We start from the raw sequence: 24,465 nt of genomic DNA, 5'->3' as shown, positions 1-24,465 counted from the left end.
AGCCAGCTCACTGCACACCCTCACCTCAGTCAGACACACATAAATGGGAGCAGCCAACATCAGTGAATTCCCTGGACTGGATGTGCCTAAAACTCATGCCTGGTGAGAAGAGTCAAGGAGCTGCTTCTTTCCCAACCAAACATTGGCTGAATAAGACAAAACCTGTGAACCCCATCAGCCTTTATGTAAATTAGAAATGAGAATCCACCCCCAAAATTAGAATCTGAATGTGAATTAGAAAAAGACACCTCATTCTTCAAGCATGCATCCCGGTGAGCTGGTGGCCTAATAAGCAAATGAAGAGGAAGTCCAGCCTCCCTATGGCCAGCCAGCTCCAGCCCGGCAGAGAGAGAGCAGTCTGGACTTCAGCCCCTCATCCCTTTGCACAATGTACACAACTCCATAACTATATATGGTAGCCCTGCCAACGAGTACTGGCAAGTACGGCACTTTCAGAAAACACAGACATGCAATCCACCAGCAGCCTTATCCATCGATGGGGGCTAGAAGTTCACCTGGGATGTGAAAAGGATGGAGAGGCCAGTGACCACAGACTAGACAAAGGTGGGAGGGAGAATGGTGACAATGAACAAGTGCTCAGGCCAGGGCAGCAGCGGGTCTGTCAGACACTTGGATCTGCCTAACTTTGTGAGAGTCCTGTCAAATGAGGACATAATTACATTCATCCCCAGAGGAGGAGGCAGGCTCAGAGGGGCAAGTGACCACCTAGACTGGGATCATAGGAGCAGGAATAAACCCAGACTGGGCTCTACAAGTCCCAAAGCTGGGCGATGATGATGACAGAGATCCTGGTGATGGTGATAATGGTGATATTGATGACGGTGGTGATGGTGATAGAGGTGATGGTGATGATGGTGATGATGGTGATGACAGTGATGGTGATGGAGGTGATGGGAATGATGATGGTGATAATGGTGATGATGGTGGTGATGGTGATGATGGAGGTGACAGTGATGGGGATGATGATGGTGATGGTGATGATAGGGATGGTGATGGTGATAATGATGGCGATGGGGATAATGATGGGGATGGTGTTGAAAGTGATAATGCTGAGGGTGGTGATGATGGTGGCAATGGTGATGGTGGTGATGGAGGTGATGATGATGGTGATGACAGTGAGGGTGGTGATGGGGATGATGATGATGGTGGTGGTGATGGTGATGATGGCAATAGTGATGATGTGGATGACGGGGATAGTGATGATGGGGATGGTGCTGATGGTGACGATGGTGATGATAGTAATGGTGATGGTGGTGGCAGAGGTGATAGTGATCATAATGATGATGTGATGGTGGTGGTAAAGATGGTGATGATGATGATGGTGGTGGCAGTAATGATGATCCTTACTGAGCACAGCGAAAGAGGACTGACAGGGAGGATCAGCACATTCCCATTCCAACTCCAGATCACTCATAACACCCCCACGCTACTCTTAGTTCAGTCTTTCCCCCTCTGGGACTCAGTTTCCCCTTCAGAAGAATGGTTAGTTGGCACCAAGCTATCTGTGTCTTTGACCTGGGCTCCTCCCCACCTTCCTCCAGACTTCCCACTGCTGCTCTCCCATGCCAATACTATCTCAGCCCAGCAGGCTCCTTGTCTGCTTCCCACTGAGACACAGAGGGAGGGCTACCAGCCTCAGAATGACTCCTCCATCATGAGAGATGGGGCTGGAGACTTCTACAAACAGACCCTCAGCACTACCAAGAAGCCCATCCCAGGAAGAGGTGAGCAGAAGCAGCCCAGCTGAGACCTCCCAAGTGCTTCTAGGACTGGCACCTCTGAGGATCGGCTCTGTCCAACCACCTCAGCTAGCCACTGTTACAGTCTCCACTCTATAGCAGGTGTGGAGGCTCAGAGAGGGATCATAACCTGCTTGTGTCCACGTGCCACTAAGTGTGGGGTCTGGGTCAAAGCAGGGTGTTGATGCAGAATTGGTGTTCATGCCACGGAGCTGCAGACATGCTAGGTATCTTCCCTACATAGTGATGGGAAAAGGCCCACCCAGCACCCACTGTGCACGCCCTTCGGCCACACATCACCATCTGTCACTTTCATTTCTGGTTACAGAAAGGGAGGCTGAAAGATCCCCCCCCCCCCCCCACTATGCCTGGCCACCTGACTGGCTGAGCAGAGCTAGGACTGCCTAGCCCTTGGCCTCCTGAGGGTCAACCCACAGCAGCTCTGAGAGCATTCAAGAGCACAGGGTTGTTTTCAGATAGGCCTGCAGATTGGGAGTGGGGGAGCTCAACACCCATTCCAGAGAGCAGTGGAATCTGGGGGCCTGCCTGTCCTCTGTCCCCCAGGGCCTGATAGCTGAAGACAGGGTGGTCCGGGCAGATGCCAGAAGAGCGCCTGTCCCCAGTATATACACATAAGGGCCCCAAACAGCACCCAGAGCGGATCCAGGAGCCACAAGTAAGGTACAGTTGTGCCACTGCCTGGTTGGGACGGCTGCTCCATGCAGCCTCACCAGTGCCTGACCCAGGGGTATGAGGGTCAAAGGCAGGGGAGGACAGCATTAGGAGGCTGCGGCAAGAGGCCAGCACATGGCGTCCACTGCGGGGGACAACCCTTGTCTTGCACAGCCAAGCCAACATGAAATGTGCAGGAGCAGGTGGGGGACCCTGGTGAACCAGGACAGGAGGGGCAGAGCAAAGTGAGGGTGGGGCAGGTAGGAGCAGGACAAGCCCCGAGGCAGGGAAGAGACTGAGGCTGTGCTGTGCATCTTTTCCAAAGCTCAGAGTGCCCAGGGGCCCAGAAACTGATCTGGGGAGCCCAGACAGCTGTGGGTCAGACTGCTGCCCCTCACTTGGCAGCTGGGCAAGCACCCTGTCTCTACAGACTACATCCTCAACTGCACGACTCCTGCCCCAGAGGATCCCGTGAAGGTTATAGAAGCCAACCTGGGCCAAGGGACGTGTTGATGGGGCCCAGGCCTCTCCAGCACTAAAAAGGCTGGAATCCTAGGAGGGTCCTGAAGGCCACACAGAGACCCACAGGTACCCTCAGGCCCCTCCATCCAGCAAGGCCCCAACAGGGCTGGGGACTCAGCCAGTGGTCCAAGATGCCTTATGGCCGGATGAGACACCATCAGCATCAAAGGTGCTTCTGTGTGGCTGTAGCCTGTAGCCAAGGTGAGGACACAGCCCCAGACCACCTGCAGTAGAAAGAGGGTATTTCCAACGCTGTGGCTGCCATCAGGGCAGGTGTGGATGCCCACAGCGGCAGTAGGCTCAGCCCAGGCCACCTGAGGTCTCTGCCAGCCATGGAAAAAGCATTTCTTCCAAAACAGCAGGGACACCCCCCAGTGGAACACAGACACGTTGGCTCAGGGACCTCAGACATCAAAGGGCAGCACAGCTGGCCTGTCTGTCTCCTGCTGCAGAATGACAGTGGCAGGCACTGCAACCCTCAAGTGAGAAGACTGGCTGCAGAGGCTGGCTGAGGTGCCTTCCCCTGGGGTTGGTGTCCCTCTGTGACAAAGACTACAGGTGAGGCGAGGTGGGAGCCTGAGTGTCCTTCATGCACCAGGAGGGAGGCAACCCTTAGGCACTCTCTGCCAGAGAGGCTGGTGCATGACTCTTGCTTCAGGGGTATGGGGCAGCCTGATGAGGTTTTCTACCTTGTTCAGCTGCCCATTCCTCACGCAGGGAGTGCACACCCCACACCTGACCCAGGAGGGACAGGCAGGGAGGGCACAGGCAGTGCTTCCTGACCCCTGCCATGCTGCACACATGGACATGGAGCCTGGCTCTGCTCAGTGCCTCATGGAGCTCTGTCCATCCCTCTCCACTACATGGAGCAGCAGAGGGAGGCTTCTGGATCAGATGTCCTGGGATCCCTGTCGCCTGAATGCACAGGGAGGGGCCGTCTCTCTGGAGAGACACCCCTGGTGGTACCCCCGCTCCCTGTCTCCCCTGTGGGAGTGAATGCGTGGTGGGTACACTCTGCATGACAGCTGCCTCCAAATCTGCCCAAACCCAGGACTGATGCAAACACAGGCACCCTCCTGCAGGACACTCCCTTCCGGGTCAGCCAGCACTGTCATTTTCTTTCCCAAGATGCAGAAGCGCTGCAGACTCCCAGCACAGCCACGACTATTCTTAGTGCACAGGGATCCAGAATTAAGACAGAGGAAGTGCCAGCTGCCTCAGTGGTTTGGGAACTTCCCTGAATACAAGGTTCCAGCCACAAAAATCCCACAGCCAAGAAGGGCTCAGCACTGGGGATGGTGAGGAACAATGGCTTATGCAATAGGGGGCCAGGTGTGTGAAGGGGACTGCGGGGGACAGAGGGTGCTGGGCCCTCTCCCAAACCTGCCCCTTCCTGGGAGGGGGGGGATGGTGCCTCAGGGTGCCTCACCTACACCAGCACACATCCAGCTGCTCTCTCCTGATGTATCCACAGCTCTACAAGAGCCCCTGACACACAGTGGGTGCCCAATCAACGCTTACTGAGTACACAAATGACGGTTCCTCACACACAGAGCCTGATCAAACAGTTGCCCAAAGACTGCACTGAAACCTTCCTGTGTTGTGAAACCCTGGGTGTTGCATTGGGATGAGGATGGGCAGGGTGGGGGTGTTGGTGATCCCGAGAGGGGAGGCAGTAGGAGCAGGACCCCATCTTCAGGCTCCCACCTGACTAAGCCATGAGGATGTTTCAAACAAGTGTTCCCCCAGAGCATCCCCACATCACAGTCCCTCCCTGGAAGCTGCAGCGTCCAGGCCGGCCTTGGGGAGACAGCCCAGTCCCAGAGAGCATGTGGGGGAAGCCAAGGGTCTCCCAGTAAGCAGCTGGCCTTAGTCACCTCCCTGTGGGCTGTTAGAACCCCTCCTGGGGTCTAGGCCCTGGGATCTCAGCAGACACCATCCCCGACCCACAAAGTAAAGCACCTGGTGCAGCCATGACCACCTAGAGAGCCTAAGTGACTGATAAGCGAAGTTTCCCAAAGGCCAGGTGCTCAGCTCTGGTGGCCTCTTCCCAGTGATGGAGAGGGACCAAGATGGTGCTGGGAGGTCCTTGGACCAGTGTGGCTGGCCCAGAGCCTTCTGGCTCCTTCACTGCTGCCGGGGTCAGGATGCTTTCCACCATCTGCAGGACAGCCTCCAGTTGGCTGCAGAAGCTCCTCTGTTGAAACTACTGCAGGGCTCCCCACACACCCCCAGGTAGGAGCTGAGGGCTCTGTGTGAACCGTACCCCACATGACCTTTACATTCCCATCCATGGTGGTCTCCCTACTGCTCCACAAGCATCCAAACTTGTGCCATAGGGCCTTTGCCTGGACACTCTTCTCCAGGACATGCTGGTTCCTTGCCTCTGCTGTGATGCCACCTTATCCCAGGAGGGGGTCTTCAGGGCCTTTCTATAAAACAGTGGCCCTCCCACCTCACAGTCCCCTCCACCCTCTTCTCTGTTGTAATTATCTCTAAGGAATTGTCGCCACCTGAGATACTGCTCTACTAACTAACACGCTGGCTTCCCGAGGGCAGATGCTGCGTCTGTGGTGCCCCCTGATGCATCTCAGCCCTGAGAACAGTGCCTGGTGGGTGGTGTGTGTAGGATGAGCACTGAGTGGGCACTGGAAGAGCCTGCCTTCTCTCCCCAGGAAGAGCCTCTCGGTTCACAGCTCACCTCTAGGAGCCTTCTGTGCACCTGCCACAGTCCCAACCATCGCACAGGGACCCACACCTGCCCTGCACCAGCTAAGAGTGCATGTGGTCGCATGGAAGAGAAAACCTAAAATGACAGAGGCAAAAACACCTGGGGTTGACCCCTGTATGAGGATGTCTGGGACAAGCAGTCCAGTCCCTCTATGCTGGGGCCACCGGAGAGCCAGGCTTCTGGCATCTCTTTGTTCCACCACCTTGGTGAATGAGTTCCATCCTCAGAGTCACCTCATGGTCCAGAATGGCAGCTGGAGCTCCAGCCATCACAACCCCATTCCAGACAGCTGAAAGGAAATAGGGAAGGAAGGCAAAGAGGCCTCCCCAACTGTCTGCTTACCTTCTAAGAAGTTTTCAGAATCCCTCCCATACTTTTCACCCACCCCATCAGCCCTTTAACTGTCACCCTTGCTTGGACGAAGCTGAAGCTCCTGTGCCAGGGTGCCACTCACCATGAGGATACGCCGGTAGCTGTCCCGGTCGATGCCCCAGAGCTTGAGGTCCGTCTTGGCTTTCACGGTCGCTGCCCTGGGGGTGCCATAGATGAGCGCCAGCTCCCCAAAGCTGCCCCCTTCACTGATGCTGGTCACCCACTCTCCATTCACATACACCTTCAGGGGATAGTGAGAAATGTCAGAAATGTCACAGTGGCGCATCCTGCACTAGCGGCCCTCCTCCACACCCACCAGAGGGGGCCCGGTGAGAAGGGAACATGCAGCCGCAGCTCCCAGGCCCCCTCAACTGGGGGAGCAACTTCCCACTCCACTGCCCAAGCCTGTCCTGGATCTCTGCTGGCCATGCTGCCCGCCTCTCCCCCAGCTCTGCACAGAGTGGCAGCTGGACAGGCACCATGGTGCCCTCGAGTCCCCACCCTCCGTCACAGTGAGACAGGCCCAGGCCAGAGGCGGAAGCACTGTCTAGGGCTCCTGGCCTGTACAGAAGCCCTGCCTGCCTCCCTGGCCAGCCTTCAAGTCATCAGCCTTGGATGGGTCTCAGGACCCAGAGCCTCCCCAGCTGCACACAGTGGGTCAGACTTAGGGCTTCCATAGGCATCCCTGCTGACACCCTCCCAGGCTCTGCCCACTGCCCCCAGTTCCAGCAGCACACATGCCCGGACCAGCCAGCAAGGAGCCATGCTGACGGGGCCTCCTGCCTGGGGCCACAGCACCCAGCTCCCATGGCCTGTGGCCGGTGGAGACGCTGCCGGGGCGCCAATGAGGCCCAGCTGAGAGGGGCCCTTTCAGCCTGCATGGGTGACCCGGCACAGTGCTCCCACTATGCATTGACCCTGCACGTTCCGTATCGCGCAAGAATAGTACAGATTGTTTATTATGCGGTGCCTATACAGATTCGGTTACTATAAATTGACACAACGCATGCTTTATTCCCCCAGCGTGTCAATGAGCCTGCAGAACAGTGCCCATTGCCAAAATGGGTGCACGTCGGGAAAGATCGCATTGCGGTGAATCATGGACGCAATTCTTACTGAAATCAATGACTCATTATCTGCACAATAACTGAGGCACAGAATCGCGTATCCGCAAGAAAACATGCAGGTGATAACTCCGTGATACATGTGAGCAAGGGTCCCAGGAAGCTGGGTGGGAAGGACACCAGGCTGTGCAGAGGTGAAGCTGCCTGTGACCCTATAAGCTTCCACCAGCCTGGCTGAACACAGAGTACCTGCTCCTGGGCCTGTGTCCTCGTGCACCCAGGTCGGAGCAGCTGGGGACCTGGGAGAGGAGACGCCAGCTTCCACACGATGAGGCCCTCGAGGAACCAGGACTATGTCCCATCCTCCCCACAAGGCAGGGACACAGGAAAGACAACCCAAGACCCAGGAATGTAAGGGGTGCAAGGACCTCAGACAACACCCTCCAGAACCGGTGCCCCTGGTTTTCCCAAAGGGGACCCGGGCCTGTGTGTGTGTGTGTGTGTGTGTGTGTGTGTGTGTGTGTATGGGGGGTGATGACTTATCAACGGTCCTGGTAACCCAGGCCCCAGCCGGCCCTACCCATGCCATGCTCTGTTGTGGTGAAATCCTGCCCAAAACAGCCACGTGCCCAATCCCGGCAGTGCAGCTCCATGACACCTGCACTGGTCCCCCAGGATCCCTGGGAGCCCCAGGACCCCTCTCAGGTGACAGGTCCCCTCCAGCAACCATGGTTCCTTGGAAAGGAATCCTGGGGCGAGTCCTTATATCACTGACATGTGAGCTATTGGGTTTAGTGTAGGTGGGCCGGTCGTCATAGCCACAGAATGGGTCCCTGTCCCTGTGGGGGACGCACATCTTTTGTGGCTGCCCCAGGGTGAATGTGGGGGCACCGTGTGTGTGCAGGTTGTGCTAAGCGCTGTTCCCCAACAGTTGAACCAAGCGACACCCCCCCCCCCCCGGCTCTGCCCACCAGCGTGCACTACATGCCTTCCTGGAGGCCTCTTAAAGTCGGGGCAGCGACGTGAGCTCAGGAATACCGTCTGTGCTCAGGAGACTGCCTGACCTGCCTTGCACAGTGGCCAGTGGGGGCAGGACTCCCAAGAGCCCAAAGAGCGCAGGCACCCAGGGGCCGCAGGGACCTGCTTCCCGCCCAGAAGCCCAGGCCTCAGAGAAAACCATTGTGTGGAGCCCCCGACGGGCCCAGGGCCACACTGCAGGCCGCCCCACACAGCACAAAGGGGCCATCCTTCTCGGGACACTGGCTTCTGTCACCGCAGCCAGCGCAGCACGGGGCCCCACCCCAGCTGGCACGCAAGGGGGCTACTTCTTGCTTTGTCTCATTTTTGTTTCTTCTTCTTCTTTTAGAAGAAAAATGGTGGGAGGCCCCACTGGGCTACACTTGTGTTCCCACCATTGACAGAGACTTCTCCGGCTGAACCCAGAGCTCCCACCCGGCTGCTGTGCGTTAGTGCATTCATCCATCTGTCTGTCCACCACCCCCAGTGTGGACTGAGCGCCACTCTGTGCCCTGTACATTCTAACTGCTGGTGGTCAGCAGGGGAAGGCAGGCGGGCTCCTGTCCATGGGGACTCACCCATCAGTCAGGAGAAAGACCGCAGGCAAATAATGCTACAAACACACATTCATCATGAAGCGTACTCCAGGCATGAAGAGAACAGCGTTCAGAGGACCAGGGCAGAGACCGTTTGTAGAGGGCTCTCCGCGAAGGGAAACGCGAGCCAGGCCCAAGCATCCAGAGCCAGGGCCAGCATGCAAAGATGTGGGAGAAGGGCAACTGAGGCAGAGAACAGGATCTGCAAAGGCCCTCGGGCCCCGGTGACATGGAGGGGCCTGGATGCTGCAAGATCAAGCAGGGAGAGATGCCCGGGGGCAGGAGCAGAGGGTGGGGGAGGGAAGGAAGCCACAGAAGGTTCTGGCAGTTCATCTGGTTAACACTGTGACTGCTCCCTCAGGTGGCCTACCGAGAACAGCATGTGGCCACCAGAGGGGAGGGGGGAAGGAGTGGAGAAGTAACTCAAAAGGCGGCTGTGGATGGCAGGCCCAGCAACCCCAGAGCCCGGGGGCTGAGGCCCAGTGACTGGCGCTCCAGCAGGTAGCTGTGGCGTGCGTGGTCCACGCAGAAGGAGGTGGAGGCAGTGATCCGATTGAAGGCCCAGGATCCTGCTCAATAAAATCCCAAGGTGGGGCCCCGGTGTTAGGAGCTGGAGCCTCAGACACAGACCAGGGCTGAGTGAGCACCACCCACATGCCCGCCGCCTCACTCGGCCACCTGCTCTTCCCGACCTGGGCATCTCAGTGCAATGCGCTCCTCCACAGGAAACAGAAATGGGCTAGCAGAAGCCGTCTGGGCAGCGGAGACAGAACACTGTGCCTGGAGTTATCCATGGAATCGCAGCAGGAGTGGCAAGTGGCCTCAGCCTGCCTGCATTTCTCATACTGCCTGGAGCTGACCTGGCACGGTGGCAAGGATAACTCTAGCCCTGGCTGTTGTTTTGCTGTCACAGATGGTGAGGAAAAGCTAATGGCCCGTCTCCTCCTGCCTCCCCAGGCTCCCGCCACAAACAGCAGGAGTGTCCCCACAGCGAGTGTGTTGCAGTCACTGGGTTGGGCGGCTACAGGCGCCCTGGAGGGAGCAGAAGCCCCATCTCTGTAGTGTGGCTCTTCTCGCCAGGCCTCACTCATCTCTAGCTCCAAATGCCAAATGCCCAGGGGGTGATCTGATTGGCTGCTGCCCACAACATGACCCCCAGCACAGGTGTCCCTCCTGATGCTCCCGTTTGTGGAACCTGGGCTGTGCAGTTTCCATTCAGGTTTCCTCCAGAGGAACTCCAAATCTGTCCTGGTGCACAGTCCTCTCCCTGCCCTCCCTAACATCGACCACACTTAGAGGCTCATGGGGCAGGATTCTGTGGGAACCCTGGAGCACCCCTCCTGGAAAGGGAATAGGTATGGGATATATAGGAAGGCCCCTACCACATGGGGGTGGCTCTGAGGTCCCCGTCCCCAGTTCCTGAGGACAGTCCTTACAGCTGGAGGCAAAGCAGTCCCTGATCACAGCAGGGCTGCTGGGGCCTCAGCATAGAATTAACAGTGTGTGCTGAGCGTTCCCAGACGCACCCTGTGTGAGATAGGTGTTGGACTGCAGAGAAGCTTCTGAGCCAACTCCAGGTAAACTATCAGTGACTGATTCCCAGACATGTCCTGACGGCCTGAGCAGGTACTCGTATGTGGCTGCAAGACATGTGATGGCCAGGAGCCTGGAGCAATGCAGGTGTCCACCAATGTGACAGATAGACACAGTGGGGTCCATCCACACAGTGGGTCACACTGTTCAGCCTCAGGAAGGAAGAAAGGACACCTGCCACAACAGGGACGTGCCCTGACAATGTGAGGCCGAGTAACACAAGCCAGATGCAGAAAGACACACATGGGGACCCCACACACACGAGGTTCTGGCGTCATCAGACTCACAGACACAGAGAGTAGAAGGTGGGGCTAGGGCTGGGAGAGCAGGTGGGGTCAAGGGGTCATGGGGACAGAATGTTCTGGAGATGGACAGGGGGACAGTGGCCCAGCCATGGGAATGTGCTTGGTGCCCTCAACTGGACACCTGGAAATGGTTAGACAGCAAATTTTAGGTATTCATACTTTACCAATTAAAGAAACAAAACAAAACCAAAGAGCCAGAGCTTCAGGTACCTGCTGAGTAACAGCTGATGGTGACCCACAGAGCCCAACGGCCATGCCCTGAGGCACCCCGTCTCAGGGACACAGCTCAGAGCTCAGAGGCTGGACACTGGGAACCGGGTGGGCAGGGGCCGGGGTGGGGGGGCATCCCAGCACAAAGGAGGGTCCGAAAATAGTGAAGGCCTCGCAGGATTAGGGAGGGCTGGGCCTCAGACAGAACTACGTTCCTGAGCCCTAAAATCGGCAGCCGAGTATCCTTTTAAGTAGAAATGCTATGTTCCACGAATAAAACAAATTGGAAGATATTTTTATACTTAGAAAAATGGATTATAGCTCTTGGCAACACACATGCTGCGGTGTCTCTCTGGAAAACCATAATTTAAACTGAACCTGGTGCTTTTGGCATTGGTCACCTGGCTGTCCCCCTAGGGCGCAGCGGGTCAGAGGGCAGTGTCCACCCTGCAGAAGAGGGGCGGGGCTCAGGATGTCCACCCGAGCCCAGCCAGGCAGAGGAGCAGGGTGGGGTCCCAGGGGACCCTGCCCCCCACAGGGCTCTGACATTCAGCAGGGCCCCCACCCAAATGAGACTGGTATCGCTGGCGTCTACGAGCCAGGCTCAGCAACCCCAACACGGCTCTGGAAGGCCACAGGGCCAGGTCAGCCAGGTCAGCCAGGTTGCTCCCTGCGCCCTGGAAGGCAGTTTACAGAAATGAGCACACAAACAGCATGCCTGGGCCTCAGAGCATCTGGGGTAATTTCACGCCGCGAGCAGTAATAACAGTAATTATTATAACACATACCCCATAACTCACCCCGGCTGGCCAATGTGCCACTTTTTCATCCCAGATCCCTGACTGAGCTCTTTTGATTCCCTCAAATGTGGCCGTCCCCCACACTGCTGCGCTGCCCGATGTGTCCCACATCACAGAAGGGCTCCCCGCCGCCCTGCCCGGCTGGGAACCCGAGCATCAGGCATCGCTGGGTAGCCCACAAGTCACTGCCTGTCCCTTCAAGGGCTGGCGGGCCCAAATTTGAGACTACAGCCGGACGCAAGCGTCCACCCACGGTGCCCGGACATCCTGGCTCGGGTGAGCCAAGGTCCAGCAAGCACTTAAAGCCGTCTTTGTACCTGAATCTCTGAGGCCAAGACTGGGGGCTGGACCTGCCAAGACAACGTATTTGGAGAACTCTGGTTATGAAAATTCACCTTTCTCCATCCCCAAACTGCCTCTATGGGCCCCTGGCCTCCAAAAAAGCCAGCTGTGACACCTGGCACATCATGAGGTCGCCAGCACAGAGAGGCTGGGAACTGCCCATCAGCCCCTACCCCATTCTGAGGGGGCCTGGGGGCCAGCTCTGGGACCTCTCTTGGGGGGTGGGCAGAGGCCCCCTCAGGACGAGCAGGTTCAGCCAGCCACTTCTTCCCTGTCACATCCTACCTCTGAAGGGTGCTGGGGGCAGCGGGGCAAGGAGACAGCCTTCCGTTGGACCTGACTGCAACATTCCATTCCTGGTAGATGGAAGGGTGGGTGTGAGGAGGGGGAACAGCCTACGCTAAGATGCTGAGCAGCAGAGGTCAGCCCAGAGTTACTTAGGGGACCCTCCTTCAGGCCCCACCCTCAAGTGCCTCCTGCCAGGTGTTCAGTGGTGGGCCCCCTCCCTGCATCAGAGTGGGGGGTCTCTGTGGTATGTGTGTGGGGAGGAGGAGGCAGGGTGGCGTCTGCCTAGGGCCATGGTCACGGCGGCCAGGAGAGAATGGATTAATGGGGGAGAGGGGGACTGCATCCAGAGAGCCTCCACCCAACCCCACAGTGGGCTCTTCAAGGCCATGTCAGAACTGCCCGCTTGGATCTGTGGCTCCGAGTCCTTCAAGTAAATGGACATGGTGGTCAGTGACAAGGCCTGAGCTCTGACACCCCAACGCTGAGGGGCCCTGGACTGTCTGCCATCTTCCCACATGGGTCAGGGAGGAATATCTCACGAGACCCCGATGGAGGCCCTCCAGGATCCAGAGAGAGCAAAGAACTCTGGGGGAAGGTTTACCACGTCCCATACCTGCTCACCCAGCAGAACCACAGGTGTGCCCAGAATTCCCCGGGGTCCTCTCAGCTCTCATTTCTGCCCAAACCCTAAGGATACAACTGACTCATTCCTTTGAAGATGTCTCTGGAATTGAATTAGAAGACTCATGAACTTCCATGAACACACAAGGGGGGAGAACATTCCGGGGTAGGAAGCGTCGGAGCCACACGGTGGTGAAGGTCATCAGCGCAGCAGCCCAAGAGAGGAGCGGGATGTGGCTCTGCCTGGACTGGGAGGAGCCAGGCTCCAGCGGGGTCTTGAAGGATGCGTAGGAGTTTGCAAGGAAGGGCAGAAATAATAGGGATCCCTGGGTGGTGCAGCGGTTTAGCGCCTGTCTTTGGCCCAGGGCATGATCCCGGAGTTCCAGGATCGAGTCCCACATCAGGCTCCCTGCATGGAGCCTGCTTCTCCCTCTGCCTGTGTCTCTGCCTCTCTCTCTCTGTGTGTCTCTCATGAATAAATAAATAAAATCTTTAAAAAAAAAAAAAAAAAGGAAGGGCAGAAATAAGCACGGAGGGACAAGAGGAATCGAGACCCACAGGCCAGACACTCATTGGCCATGTCCTGCAAACTTACAGGCCGGAGGACAGAGGCCATGTGCCCCAAGTGTATGTTCTGCGCACAGGGAGAGTGCAGTAAACATGCATTAAACATGAGAGCAAGAATTCAAGCAAGGCAGAGAGGGAAGAGGGGCCTCTAGGGGGAGTGATGGACAATGAGAATGACGTGGAGGAGCCAGGCAGGATGAGGACCGGGGGGACAGACATGGGTCTGAACCAGGAACCAGCTGCCTCCGTCCTGGGGGTCTCCCAGAGGTCTGGGGCGCTGGCTGCACGCCTGTCCGTCCTTGGGTCTCCCCGAGGTCCGGGGCACTGGCTGCACACTTGCCTGTCCTCGGAGTCTCCCCGAGGTCCAGGGCGCTGGCTGCACACCTGCCTGTTCTGGGGTCTCCCAGGGGTCCAGGGCGCTGGCTGCACGCCTGCCTGTCCTCGGGGTCTCCCCGAGGTCCGGGGCGCTGGCTGCATGCTTGCCTGTCTCTCTATCTCCCACTATTTGCTTAACCCACAGCAAAAGTAACAGGTGCTGACTGTGACTGTGGGCAGCCCAGGGCCCTGGGCTCCTGCCTCAGTTTCCTTCTTTGGCGGCAGACAAAGCTCCTCCCCACTGCCAACCCTCCCACCCTTGAGGCTTGGGCCAGGCCCTGAGCTCAGGACAGAGCAGCTCGGGGTCCCCGAGGTGACTCCATGCGCCCCTCACCGTAAGACCTGGGCTGTGAGTCACTTCCAGTGCTGCCAGCTCCCAGGAGACAGTGACACGGGCCAACACAGATGGGCTGCCAGGGAGACAAATCGTTTGGGAGCCAGAGGGTGTGGTGCCCACCTCACAGTCAGGGAGTATAGTGCAGGGGAGGCGTGAGGGCGCCCAGCACCCCGAGGCCCAGAGGTGGCCTGTGTAAAACCACAAACTGAGTTGAGTCATAGGAAGGAGACTGCTGAGGCCACAGCGGAAACCATAGGGCCAGATGCCCATGCGAAGGAGGGACATCTGCCGGAGGCCAATGGAGACACGGGGGCAGGAGGGGGCAACAGGGGTCCCAACAGAGGCAGCAAGGTGCCAACGGATCCCAGGAAGTGAGAGGACACCATGGGCTCGGGCCCGTCCTGTGGTCGCACAAAGGTCCTGGGTCTGATTCAGAGAGAAGCCCATTTGAGGGCTTTCCTTGAGACTGGTGCACATGGGGTGCCGTCTGCAAGGCCCCGTGTGGACGGCAGCCTGCAGGACCCAGAGAGGGATACCCTTACCCTTCGGGTGGGGGCCCAGGTGCGGAGCTGGGGGCAGGAGGCTGCAGGAGCATGACTCTGCCATGCTCAGCACATCCACAACAGCGTGAGCCCCTCAGCCTGAGACTGGCAAGGTGGACAGAGCAGAGTGGGCAGGAAGAAGAGGAAAGGCTATTGTGCAAGATGCTGGTGGCTCCCAGGTCACCAGGGCGTGACAGCCACGGTTGAGGCCTCTAGGTCTGCAAACACTTGGCGTCGCCTGCTTTATAAAGTGCTGACACCCAAGGCAGTGGCGGAGTCTGGCTGACCCACGAGGCCCAAATCCACACTGTGAAATGTACTACCTCACTGACCAGGCCGCGGACAGAGGCACTATTTTCTGGAGCAGATAGGAGATACTCACGTCTACTTCTCCTTGGTCAATCACATAGAAGTTATCTCCTTCGTCCCCTGGAACAAAAGAAAGCACACATTGTGGACAACGCCAAGGGTACCAGGTGTGGCGCTTTTGGCCTCCCTGTAGGCAGTACCTGCAGCCTGGCTTCACGGAGGCCGAGCAACCCGGGCTCCCACCATTTTCTCTTAATTTTTAAAAAATAAAACTTGTACAGACACGATGGTTTGACATACATGGACACGGTGAAATGGCCAGCACATGCCCCCCCCCAGCGCAGTCACCCGTGTCCCGCGTGGGGTGGGGCACCTGAGGTCCATGCCTGGCCTGTCACAGGGTTCCCCTCTGTTAATGGAAGGCGACTGCAACAGCCAGTTGACATGCAGTTGACAAGCAGAGCGACGTGCTCTGGTTTCATGAGAGACTCCTCAAGGCAGACAACAGGTTTTGTGTCCACACCCAGGGTGAGCCCACGGCCCACGGCCCCACGCTCCTGCTCAGAGCAGCAGGGAATATACCTTGCTGTATGACGGTCTCCCCAGCGATGTGCGTGACAGGAAACATGGCGTCGAATATGTCACTGAAAGAGAAAACGCATCCCGTGGAGGAGCTGGAGCGACGTGGGGCGCGGACTCCACTGCCTCACCTCACACAGAGCAACCAGCTCTGCTCCCCCAGGAAAAGGAAAAAAGGAAATCACCCCCCACCACTACCACCCTGTCATAACCCTGCCGTCCAGGCACCAGCTCGTCATTTGCAGATCCTTCTGTGACACAATTCACTTTCTGGGTTTTGACAAAAATGGAATCACACTGTACATACTGCTTTGGACACAAAACAAAGTAAATATATCGCCAGAATGTTTATCACATTGGGAAACACAGTCCTACCAGAACGCTGCTTTCTGCATGCTTCCTGAGGGGGGGCGTCCTGAGGCCTCAGAGGCAGGAGTGTGTCGGAGACGCCTGATGCTCAGGCTATGCCAACAGGCAGTCAGGGCATTTAATTTCCTAAGCGTGGCTGTGGCCTGGATGGAACAGGTAGGATGCACAAGGCAGGGAGGTAGAGTGTGCATGGTGGGGACCCTTTGACTCCGCCAACCGCAACCAGAACACAATGTCAGAGGTCAGCCTCTTGCTCCCAAAATGCACTGGCCACCTTCAGGAGCGGGCAGCTGGTGCCCCTCATGGGGAAATGCACACCGCAGAGCTCAGGGTGGCCTTCCTCCTCTCACCTGGCTGCAGCAATAGGAGAAAGCTGGGCCCAATGGCTCAGGCTGAGCCAACCTCAGAGGTGCTCACAGGTCTGGATGCAGGTTGGGTGCCAAGCCTCCAGAAGCAAGTGCGAAGTCAGAGATGCAAACCGCCCTGTGCTCTGCTGTTTCCAGGGTCCAGAACATTACCAAGTCATTCTTAAAGTAGTAGCTGTTTCCTCTCTAAGAAAGAGGGAAGCACCATGGGGGGAACCAGTGGGTGGCAGGGGCGTCAGAGCATTTGCAGGGTCCCCGCAACCCCTCCTTCCCTGCACAGACCTGGTATCTGTCCCCTGGCCCAGGCATATTTCCCAGCCACCCCTTGCCTGGGAGAGCATCTGCAGATGTGTCTGGTCTGTTTTCTAAACTGCATTTCCTCAAAACCACAGCATCAAGGATCCCAAAATGAACAGATCTTTAAAAAATAATTTTACAGGGATGCCTGGACTGTTCAGTGGCTAGCGTCTGCTTTCAGCTCAGATTGTGATCCGGGGTCCTGGGATGGAGTCCTGCATCAGGCTCCCCACAGGGAGCCTACCTCCCCTCTACCTATGTCTCTGCCTCTCTCTCTGTCCCTCTCATAAATAAATAAAATCTTAAAAAAAAAAGAAATGATTTTACAATTCCTACTTCATTTTTAAAAACGTTTACTGGTAATGGTACAATATTTCCCCAAATGCCATTAGCAGTGAAGCCAATCTCAGGACCCACCACCATGCAGCCTGGGCAGGTGCTCCAGACAGCAGTCAGGCCGCAGGCCACTGGCCACCCCACAATTAGCCTGTATGTCTGCTGCACGAGTACGAGCCTGTGAAGAGGCCTATGGTTATCATTCATATGAATATACTGGTTGTAACTCTTATGTTTCGTCCTATGCCCCTTGATGCACATCTACGTGGAGATGTACAGATCTGATGACCGCCCTAGTGGCTGCCCTACCTGGGCCTGGCACAGCACCCTACTGACCACACAGGCATCCCACTCCCTCCCTGGGTACAGAAAAAACAACAAATCTCAGAGAGCCCAGCCCCACTTACCGAAAAGTGCTGCTAGCCCATGTCTTTTGGGGTTTTTTGTTTGTTTTTTAAAGATTTTATTTATTCATGAGACACACACACACACACACAGAGACAGAGACAGAGAGACAGAGGGAGAGAGAGAGAGGCAGAGACACAGGCAGAGGGAGAAGCAGGCTCCATGCAGGGAACCCGACGTGGGACCTGATCCCGGGTCTCCAGGATCATGCCCTGGGCTGAAGGCAGTGCTAAACCGCTGGGCCACCCGGGCTGCCCTAGCCCATGTCTTTTGGAAGAAGCTAACACTCCCAGTGCACCCCCGTCCCCATTATCAAGGCTTGGACACGGCTGTGTGCAGGATAGATGCCCATGCTCCCACCAGCTTGGCCCATCCCCCCACTGAGAGGCCCCCTCTTTTCCCATCTTCTGCGTCTTCTCAAACAAAACCCAATTCTTCCTGCCTCTTAGCACTTAATGGCATTAAAAGGACCTGTCTGCCTCTGCCATGAAAAGGAAAACAGTTTTCTATTCTCATCTGGAAGTGACCTCTGGAAGGCTTTGCTGAAGCTGCTGCCTGCATCCCAGGGAGTCTGACACGTGGGTCCCAGTGCCACCCCCACCAGGGTCCAGGACACTGGGCTCAGCACTCCTGCATTGGGCACTGTGCCAGGTGCAGGGACACAGTGCTCGGGGCTGCTAAGACACAGAAACATGAAGATATGACAGTCCTCAGTCCATGAGGCCCCAAGGACAGAACCCGTGCTGGCCAAGCGCCCTTCATCTGCCCACTTGCTCTGAGGTCAGAACTGTGGCTGTCTTGTCCAGACTAGGAAACCAGAGACACTAAGCAACCCTGCCAAGGCCAGCAGCTGGGAAGAGGTGAGGCCAGGCCGCACTCGTCTTCCCGTGCAGGGCTCTGTGGGACACCCAGAGCTAAGCAAGACCTAGCTTAGGGGACAAGAAGGTGTGTTTGGGGGCATAGAGCCTTCCCAGTCTCAGGAAGCACCCTCAGAGAGCAGGTGGTGGGGGCCATGATGCCCACTCTAGGGAAGCCACTAGCCTGCGACAGGTGCTGGTCATAGTTGGGAGGCAGCCCGATCAGAGGCTGCACCCTGTCCTCGACTCTCAGCCTGACTCTGAGGTCCTCAGGCTTCCCGAGGCCTGAGCAGGGCCATCCCCTCAATGGCGGGGAGCAGCTGACAAAGGGGTGCCCACTTACCTTATCCCAGTGGCCCCGTGGGCACTTTTCACCAGATCCCCCCACACACATCTGAGGCAGCCCAAGCAGCAAAGGGACCCTCAGACTCAAACCAGGAATGATGGGGGCAGAGGTATCACCCAGGATTTTGCTTTAATTCTAATTATTTATTGGTACTGTTGGTTTTTGCCCCTCTAAGTCAGGGGTTGGTCCTAGCCCTGCTGTACTGTGAACACCTGTGACTTCTGGTTTTGCCTAGGCATTCTTTCCAGAATAATGCAGATTTACATGCATAAAGTAGAATAAATAGAAAAACCAACAAAATCAACAATCTGGAAATGCAGTGGGCAAAATGCTAAAATAACCAGTTTGCAGCACAGGAGCCTGGTTTCTGTACTCCTGCATCACACAGCGAGTTCAGGGCAGGTCTAGCAACCACCCCAGTGGTGAGAGAGCCACGAGCATGAGCCATATTCTGATGTGATGCAGAAGTGGCCTCATCGCCTTTAGGTGACAAGATCATAGGCTCTGCTCAGGCCTCAGCAGCCTGCTCACACAGAGGGAAATGCCATCCACATTCATAGATTTTCAGCCCTCCCCCCTCCCTCTGTACGGGGCAGGCCTCTGCACTGGGGACCAGGACCCAGAGAGATCTGGGTCAGGGAGCAAGGTCAGGATGGTGGCCAGGGAATGGGTGGTCTTAGACCCCAGCCACACCCTGGCCTGGACCCAAGCAGAGCCACCATGATGCTCAGGGCCTGCAAAGTGCTGGTTCCCTCCAGGTGGCCCATGGCCCTTGGAAGCTCCCACCTGAGTCACTCCTCATATTGGCACCTCTCCTTCCCTGGGTTCCTCAGCTCTTGCCCTCTGACCCCTGTACCTGACAGTGTCCTGACTTCCTCCTCCCCAGCTGACTGTGAGTTCTGAGAACAAAGACTGCGTCATCACTGCAGCCTGACACACATCTGATTCACAGTAGGTCCTTGGTACAATATGGATGGAAGGCTAGAGGTCAGATGGTGGGTGGATGGATGGGTGGGTGGATGGGTGGAAGAGTGGATGTGTGGAAGGAAGGGTAGAAGGATGGTGAATGGGGGAGCAGATGGAAGGGTAGAAGGGTGGGTGGTGGGTGGGTGGTGGGAACAGTGGATGGAGGATGAGCTGTCTGTTAAGGCAGCTCCAAAATAATAGATCAGCTTGAACAAGGTATGGGTCTTCTGAGAGAAGTCCCTGCTTCCTGAAGCCATTCACTATGAAAATGGTGGCAGTCAATCTTGAATCCTCAGGCTGAACCCAGTGTGCTCCATCCAAGAGGAAGCCTCATTAACATCCTCTCATTTAAACCTCAAAACCATAGAAAAACGTTGGCCCCCATCGTTGTTCCCACTTTACAGACAGGTATATCAAGGTTCAGAAAGGTTAAGTCACTTGCCCATGGTCACACATCTGGCTTGGGGTACAGTACAGTAAGGCTGACCACTCCCTCAAGGTCCCATTCATTCTTGCCACAGAAGGTGCACAACAGAACACACCAGGGTGTGGGGTCTCTGCTCTCTCTGGCCATGCATCCAAGCCCTGACTTATGGGTGGGTCCACACTGAGGCATGGCCTCTGCAAAGGAGGCAGCCCCTGGCTCTTGCTAGCAGGACCAGACTCCTGGAGATACTCTAGGGCAGGAAGGCTGGAGGGTACCTACACTTACCAGATGACTTTGTGTCAATGGCAGAGCGTCACATCCCCTGCCCTTGAGCACACCTGGCTGTCACTTGAGCCCTGCCAGCTGACTAGTTCCCTGGGTCCTCTGTGACCTGGTGGTCTTCCCAGAGAAAGTTGGGTGCTGCCGACCAGGGGTCTCATCCTGAGAGCTACACTCCCTGGTTCCAGCAATGAGGCCACAGGCACCAACTGGGCTCCTGGAGACATGTGTCACCTTCACAGCCTAGAGCCCTTCCCTTCCTGCCTGACTCCCATGGGGGGAGGCTTCCTGACTATTCACTTAGATTCATGTTTTCAAAGACACATTGAAAATGAGGTGTCACCCTTGAGGTCAGAACCCCACCAACGAGTCTCAGCTTAGTGTATTTCCAGGAAAAACAATGCAATGTTTGTTTCATCTTGGGGAGGCTCTCCCCACCAAATAAAGTGTTATAGTGAATCCTCATCACACAGGAAAGTTTGGGGTTTGTTTGTTTGTTTGAAATCTAAACCCCACATACAGTCCAAATGCAAGAATATGACCTCCTGGTAAGTTAATCGTCTCAACCTTAAAAATAAGACTTTGCATGCTCATACTAAGCCAGCCGGACAGTTAGGTAGGTAAGCACAGGTCAAACTGCCACCGAGCTGGAAAGGAAAGTCTAAGACAAGAAGGGAAGGTACCGCCAGGGTGGGGTGGGGCAGGGCAGGCCTCTCTCCCCTTCCCATGCAGCTCCAGCAGACACTTCCCGGGTGTGAGGGTCCCCTTGTTATCTACCATCACCTCAGACCAGCCACATTTCCTCCTCTATCCCAGCAGAAGCCAAATTTGGGGCCCTTGAGCCCTCGGGGGCAGGAGGGGTCAACAGGATGTCTCTGAACACCCTCTGTCTCTCCCAGAAGAGGTGAGTTGTCTTTTTTTTTTATTATTGGAGTTCAATTTGCCAACATTTAGCATAACACCCAGTGCTCATCCCGCCAAGTGCCCCCCTTAGTGCCCATCACCCAGTCACCCCAACCCCCGCCCACCTCCCTTTCCACTACCCCTTGTTCATTTCCCAGAGTTAGGTGTCTCTCATGTTTTGTCACCCTCACTGATATTTTCACTCATTTTCTCTCCTTTCTCCTTTATTCCCTTTCACTAATTTTTATATTCCCCAAATGAATGAGACCATATAATGTTTGTCCTTCTCCGATTGACTTATTTCACTCAGCATAATATCCTTCAGGTCCCTCCACGTCGAAGCAAATGGTGGGTATTTGTCGTTTCTAATGGCTGAGTAATATTCCATTGTATACATAGACCACATCTTCTTTATCCACTCATCTTTTGATGGACACTGGGGCTCCTTCCACATTTTGGCTATCGTGGCCATTGCTGCTATAAATATTGGGGTGTAGGTGTCCCGGCGTTTCACTGCATCTGTATCTTTGGGGTAAATCCCCAGCAGTGCAATTGCTGGGTCGTAGGGCAGGTCTATTTTTAACTCTTTGAGGAACCTCCACACAGTTTTCCAGAGTGGCTGCACCAGTTCACATTCCCACCAACAGTGCAAGAGGGTTTCCCTTTCTCCGCATCCTCTCCAACATTTATTATTTCCTGTCTTGTTAATTTTCCCCATTCTCATTGGCGTGATGTGATATCTCATTGTGGTTTTGATTTGTATTTCCCTGATGGTCAGTGATGTGGAGCATTTTCTCATGTGCGTGTTGGCCATATCTATGTCTTCCTCTGTGAGATTTCTCTTCATGTCTTTTGCCCATTTCATGATTGGATTGTTTGTTTCTTTGCTGTTGAGTTTAATAAGTTCTTTACAGATCTTGGAAACTAGCCCTTTATCTGATACGTCATTTGCAAATATCTTCTCCCATTCTGTAGGTTGTCTTTTAGTTTTGTTGACTGTTTCTTTTGCTGTGCAGAAGCTTCTTATCTTGATGAAGTCCCAATAATTCATTTTTGCTTTTGTTTCTCTTGCCTTCATGGATGTATCTTGCAAGAAGTTGCTGTGGCCAAGTTCATAAAGGGTGTTGCCTGTGTTCTCCTCTAGGATTTTTTTTTAAAGATTTATTTATTTATTCATTCAGAGAGAGCGAGAGAGAGGCAGAGACACAGGCAGAGGGAGAAGCAGGCTCCACGCAGGAAGCCTGATGTGGGACTCGATCCCGGGTCTCCAGGATCACACCCTGGGCTGCAGACGGCACTAAACCGCTGCACCACCGGGGCTGCCCTCCTCTAGGATTTTGATGGAATCTTGTCTCACATTTAGATCTTTCATCCATTTTGAGTTTATCTTTGTGTCTGGTGCAAGAGAGTGGTCTAGTTTCATTCTTCTGCATGTGGCTGTCCAATTTTCCCAGCACCATTTATTGAAGAGACTGTCTTTCTTCCAGTGGATAGTCTTTCCTCCTTTATCGAATATTAGTTGACCATAAAGTTGAGAGTCCACATCTGGATTCTCTATTCTGTTCCATTGATCTATGTGTCTGTTTTTGTGCCAGTACCACACTGTCTTGATGACCACAGCTTTGTAGTACAACCTGAAATCTGGCATTGTGATGCCCCCAGCTGTGGTTTTCTTTTTTAATATTCCCCTGGCTATTCGGGGTCTTTTCTGATTCCACACAAATCTTAAGATGATTTGTTCCAACTCTCTGAAGAAAGTCCATGGTATTTTGATAGGGATTGCATTAAATGTAAATTGCCCTGGGTAACATTGACATTTCCACAATATTAATTCTTCCAATCCATGAGCATGGAATGTTTTTCCATCTCTTTGTGTCTTCCTCGATTTCTTTCAGAAGTGTTCTGTAGTTTTTAGCATATAGATCCTTTACTTCTTTGTTTAGGTTTATTCCTAGGTATCTTATGCTTTTGGGTGCAATTATAAATGGGATTGATTCCTTAATTTCTCTTTCTTCAGTCTCATTGTTAGTGTATAGAAATGCCACTGATTTCTGGGCATTGATTTTGTATCCTGCCACATTGCCGAATTGCTGTATGAGTTCTAGCAATCTTGGGGTGGAGTCTTTTGGGTTTTCTAAGTACAGTATAAGAGATGAGTTGTCTGACGGTCAGAGACCATCCTGGGGTGAAATCCCAGCTCATGTACTTCCTCAGTACTACCTCATGGCATTTATCACCATCATCCCCATTGTCCTCATTTCCAGGTGAGAGGTCTGAGGCACAGACAGTTTAAGGAATTCACGCAGGGTCACACAGCCAGGATTCCAAACCAGGTGATCCGGCATGGAAGAAACATTCCCTAACACCAGGATGTTTGCTCAGTGACAGGTGCATGCGACCTTTACTAAATTACATTTCCCTTCTAGGCTTAGTTTGGTAAGAATTTTTATAGTAGTTGCTGATTGTTATCAGGCTCTTTTTCAACATGTACATGACATACCATACCGATGTTTTTCCTGTGGTCTATTAATGTGGACAGCATTCTGAGCTGGAGCTGTCCTTGAAACCCTCTGTAGTCTTGGGGCATCTGGGTGGCTCAAGTTGAGCATCTTCCTTTGGCTCAGGGTGTGATCCCAGAGTCCCAGGATCGAGTCCTGCATCAGGTTCCTGCATGGTGCCTGCTTCTCTCTGTGTGTCTCTCATGAATAAATAAATAAATAAATAAATAAATAAATAAATCTTTAAAAGAAACCCTACTTAGTCTCAATGGGTAGTTTTCAAAAGTCAAGTTGAATTTGGTTGGCTATTTACAATTTTTGCATCTATATTCACAGAATACATACTATGCCTCACAGCTTTTACATGGCTTCTTGTTTGTTTCCTTGTGTCACCCGTATCATGCTCGGAAGCTGGGCAGCTCCTCCCTGCTCTCTGTCTTCTGGAGCCACTTGTGATGGGAGAACACACAGTGTGCTGACGCTGGACGGGGCCTGCCCCCAAGCTGTCATGACCTGGCTTCTCAGAGGAAGGCCTTCAGCTGCTGTTTAACTTTGAGTTTATTGATTGCTCCGCATTTTCTATTTCTTCACATGCCAACATGGACACCATTTTCAAAGTTAAAAATCTTTAAAAATTGACAGAGTTATAAAAAATCCAAATTTTTAGATTTTCTTTAAAAGATAAAATGAAGCTCTAGCAACATGGGGCCTGCATTCTCACAAAGCAAGAAATTAGCCCACTCCCACCCTGGTCAGAGCACATGCTCTCCAGTCTGCCACAAGCCCCAGAAGTGCATGGATTCCTGACCCTCAGT

General features: G+C 54.6%; 1 protein-coding gene across 6 annotated transcripts in view; it reads right to left on the bottom strand.

The window, feature by feature from the left end:
• Positions 1-24,465, bottom strand: part of PRKAR1B (protein kinase cAMP-dependent type I regulatory subunit beta) — a 113,029-nt gene that overhangs the window by 22,545 nt on the left and 66,019 nt on the right. For all 6 annotated transcript variants that reach the window (XM_025415997.3, XM_025415995.3, XM_025415993.3 and 3 more), the window contains exons 5-7: positions 15,606-15,667; positions 15,097-15,143; positions 6,140-6,298 (exon numbers count right to left, since the gene is read on the bottom strand). In XM_025415997.3, the coding sequence (XP_025271782.3) occupies positions 6,140-6,298; positions 15,097-15,143; positions 15,606-15,667 (268 nt within the window). The remainder of the gene's footprint in view (positions 1-6,139; positions 6,299-15,096; positions 15,144-15,605; positions 15,668-24,465) is intronic.

Source organism: Canis lupus, chromosome 6 (assembly GCF_003254725.2).
Source record: "Canis lupus dingo isolate Sandy chromosome 6, ASM325472v2, whole genome shotgun sequence".
NCBI classification, from domain to species: domain Eukaryota; kingdom Metazoa; phylum Chordata; class Mammalia; order Carnivora; family Canidae; genus Canis; species Canis lupus.
This window is presented reverse-complemented; position numbering and strand designations above follow the sequence as displayed.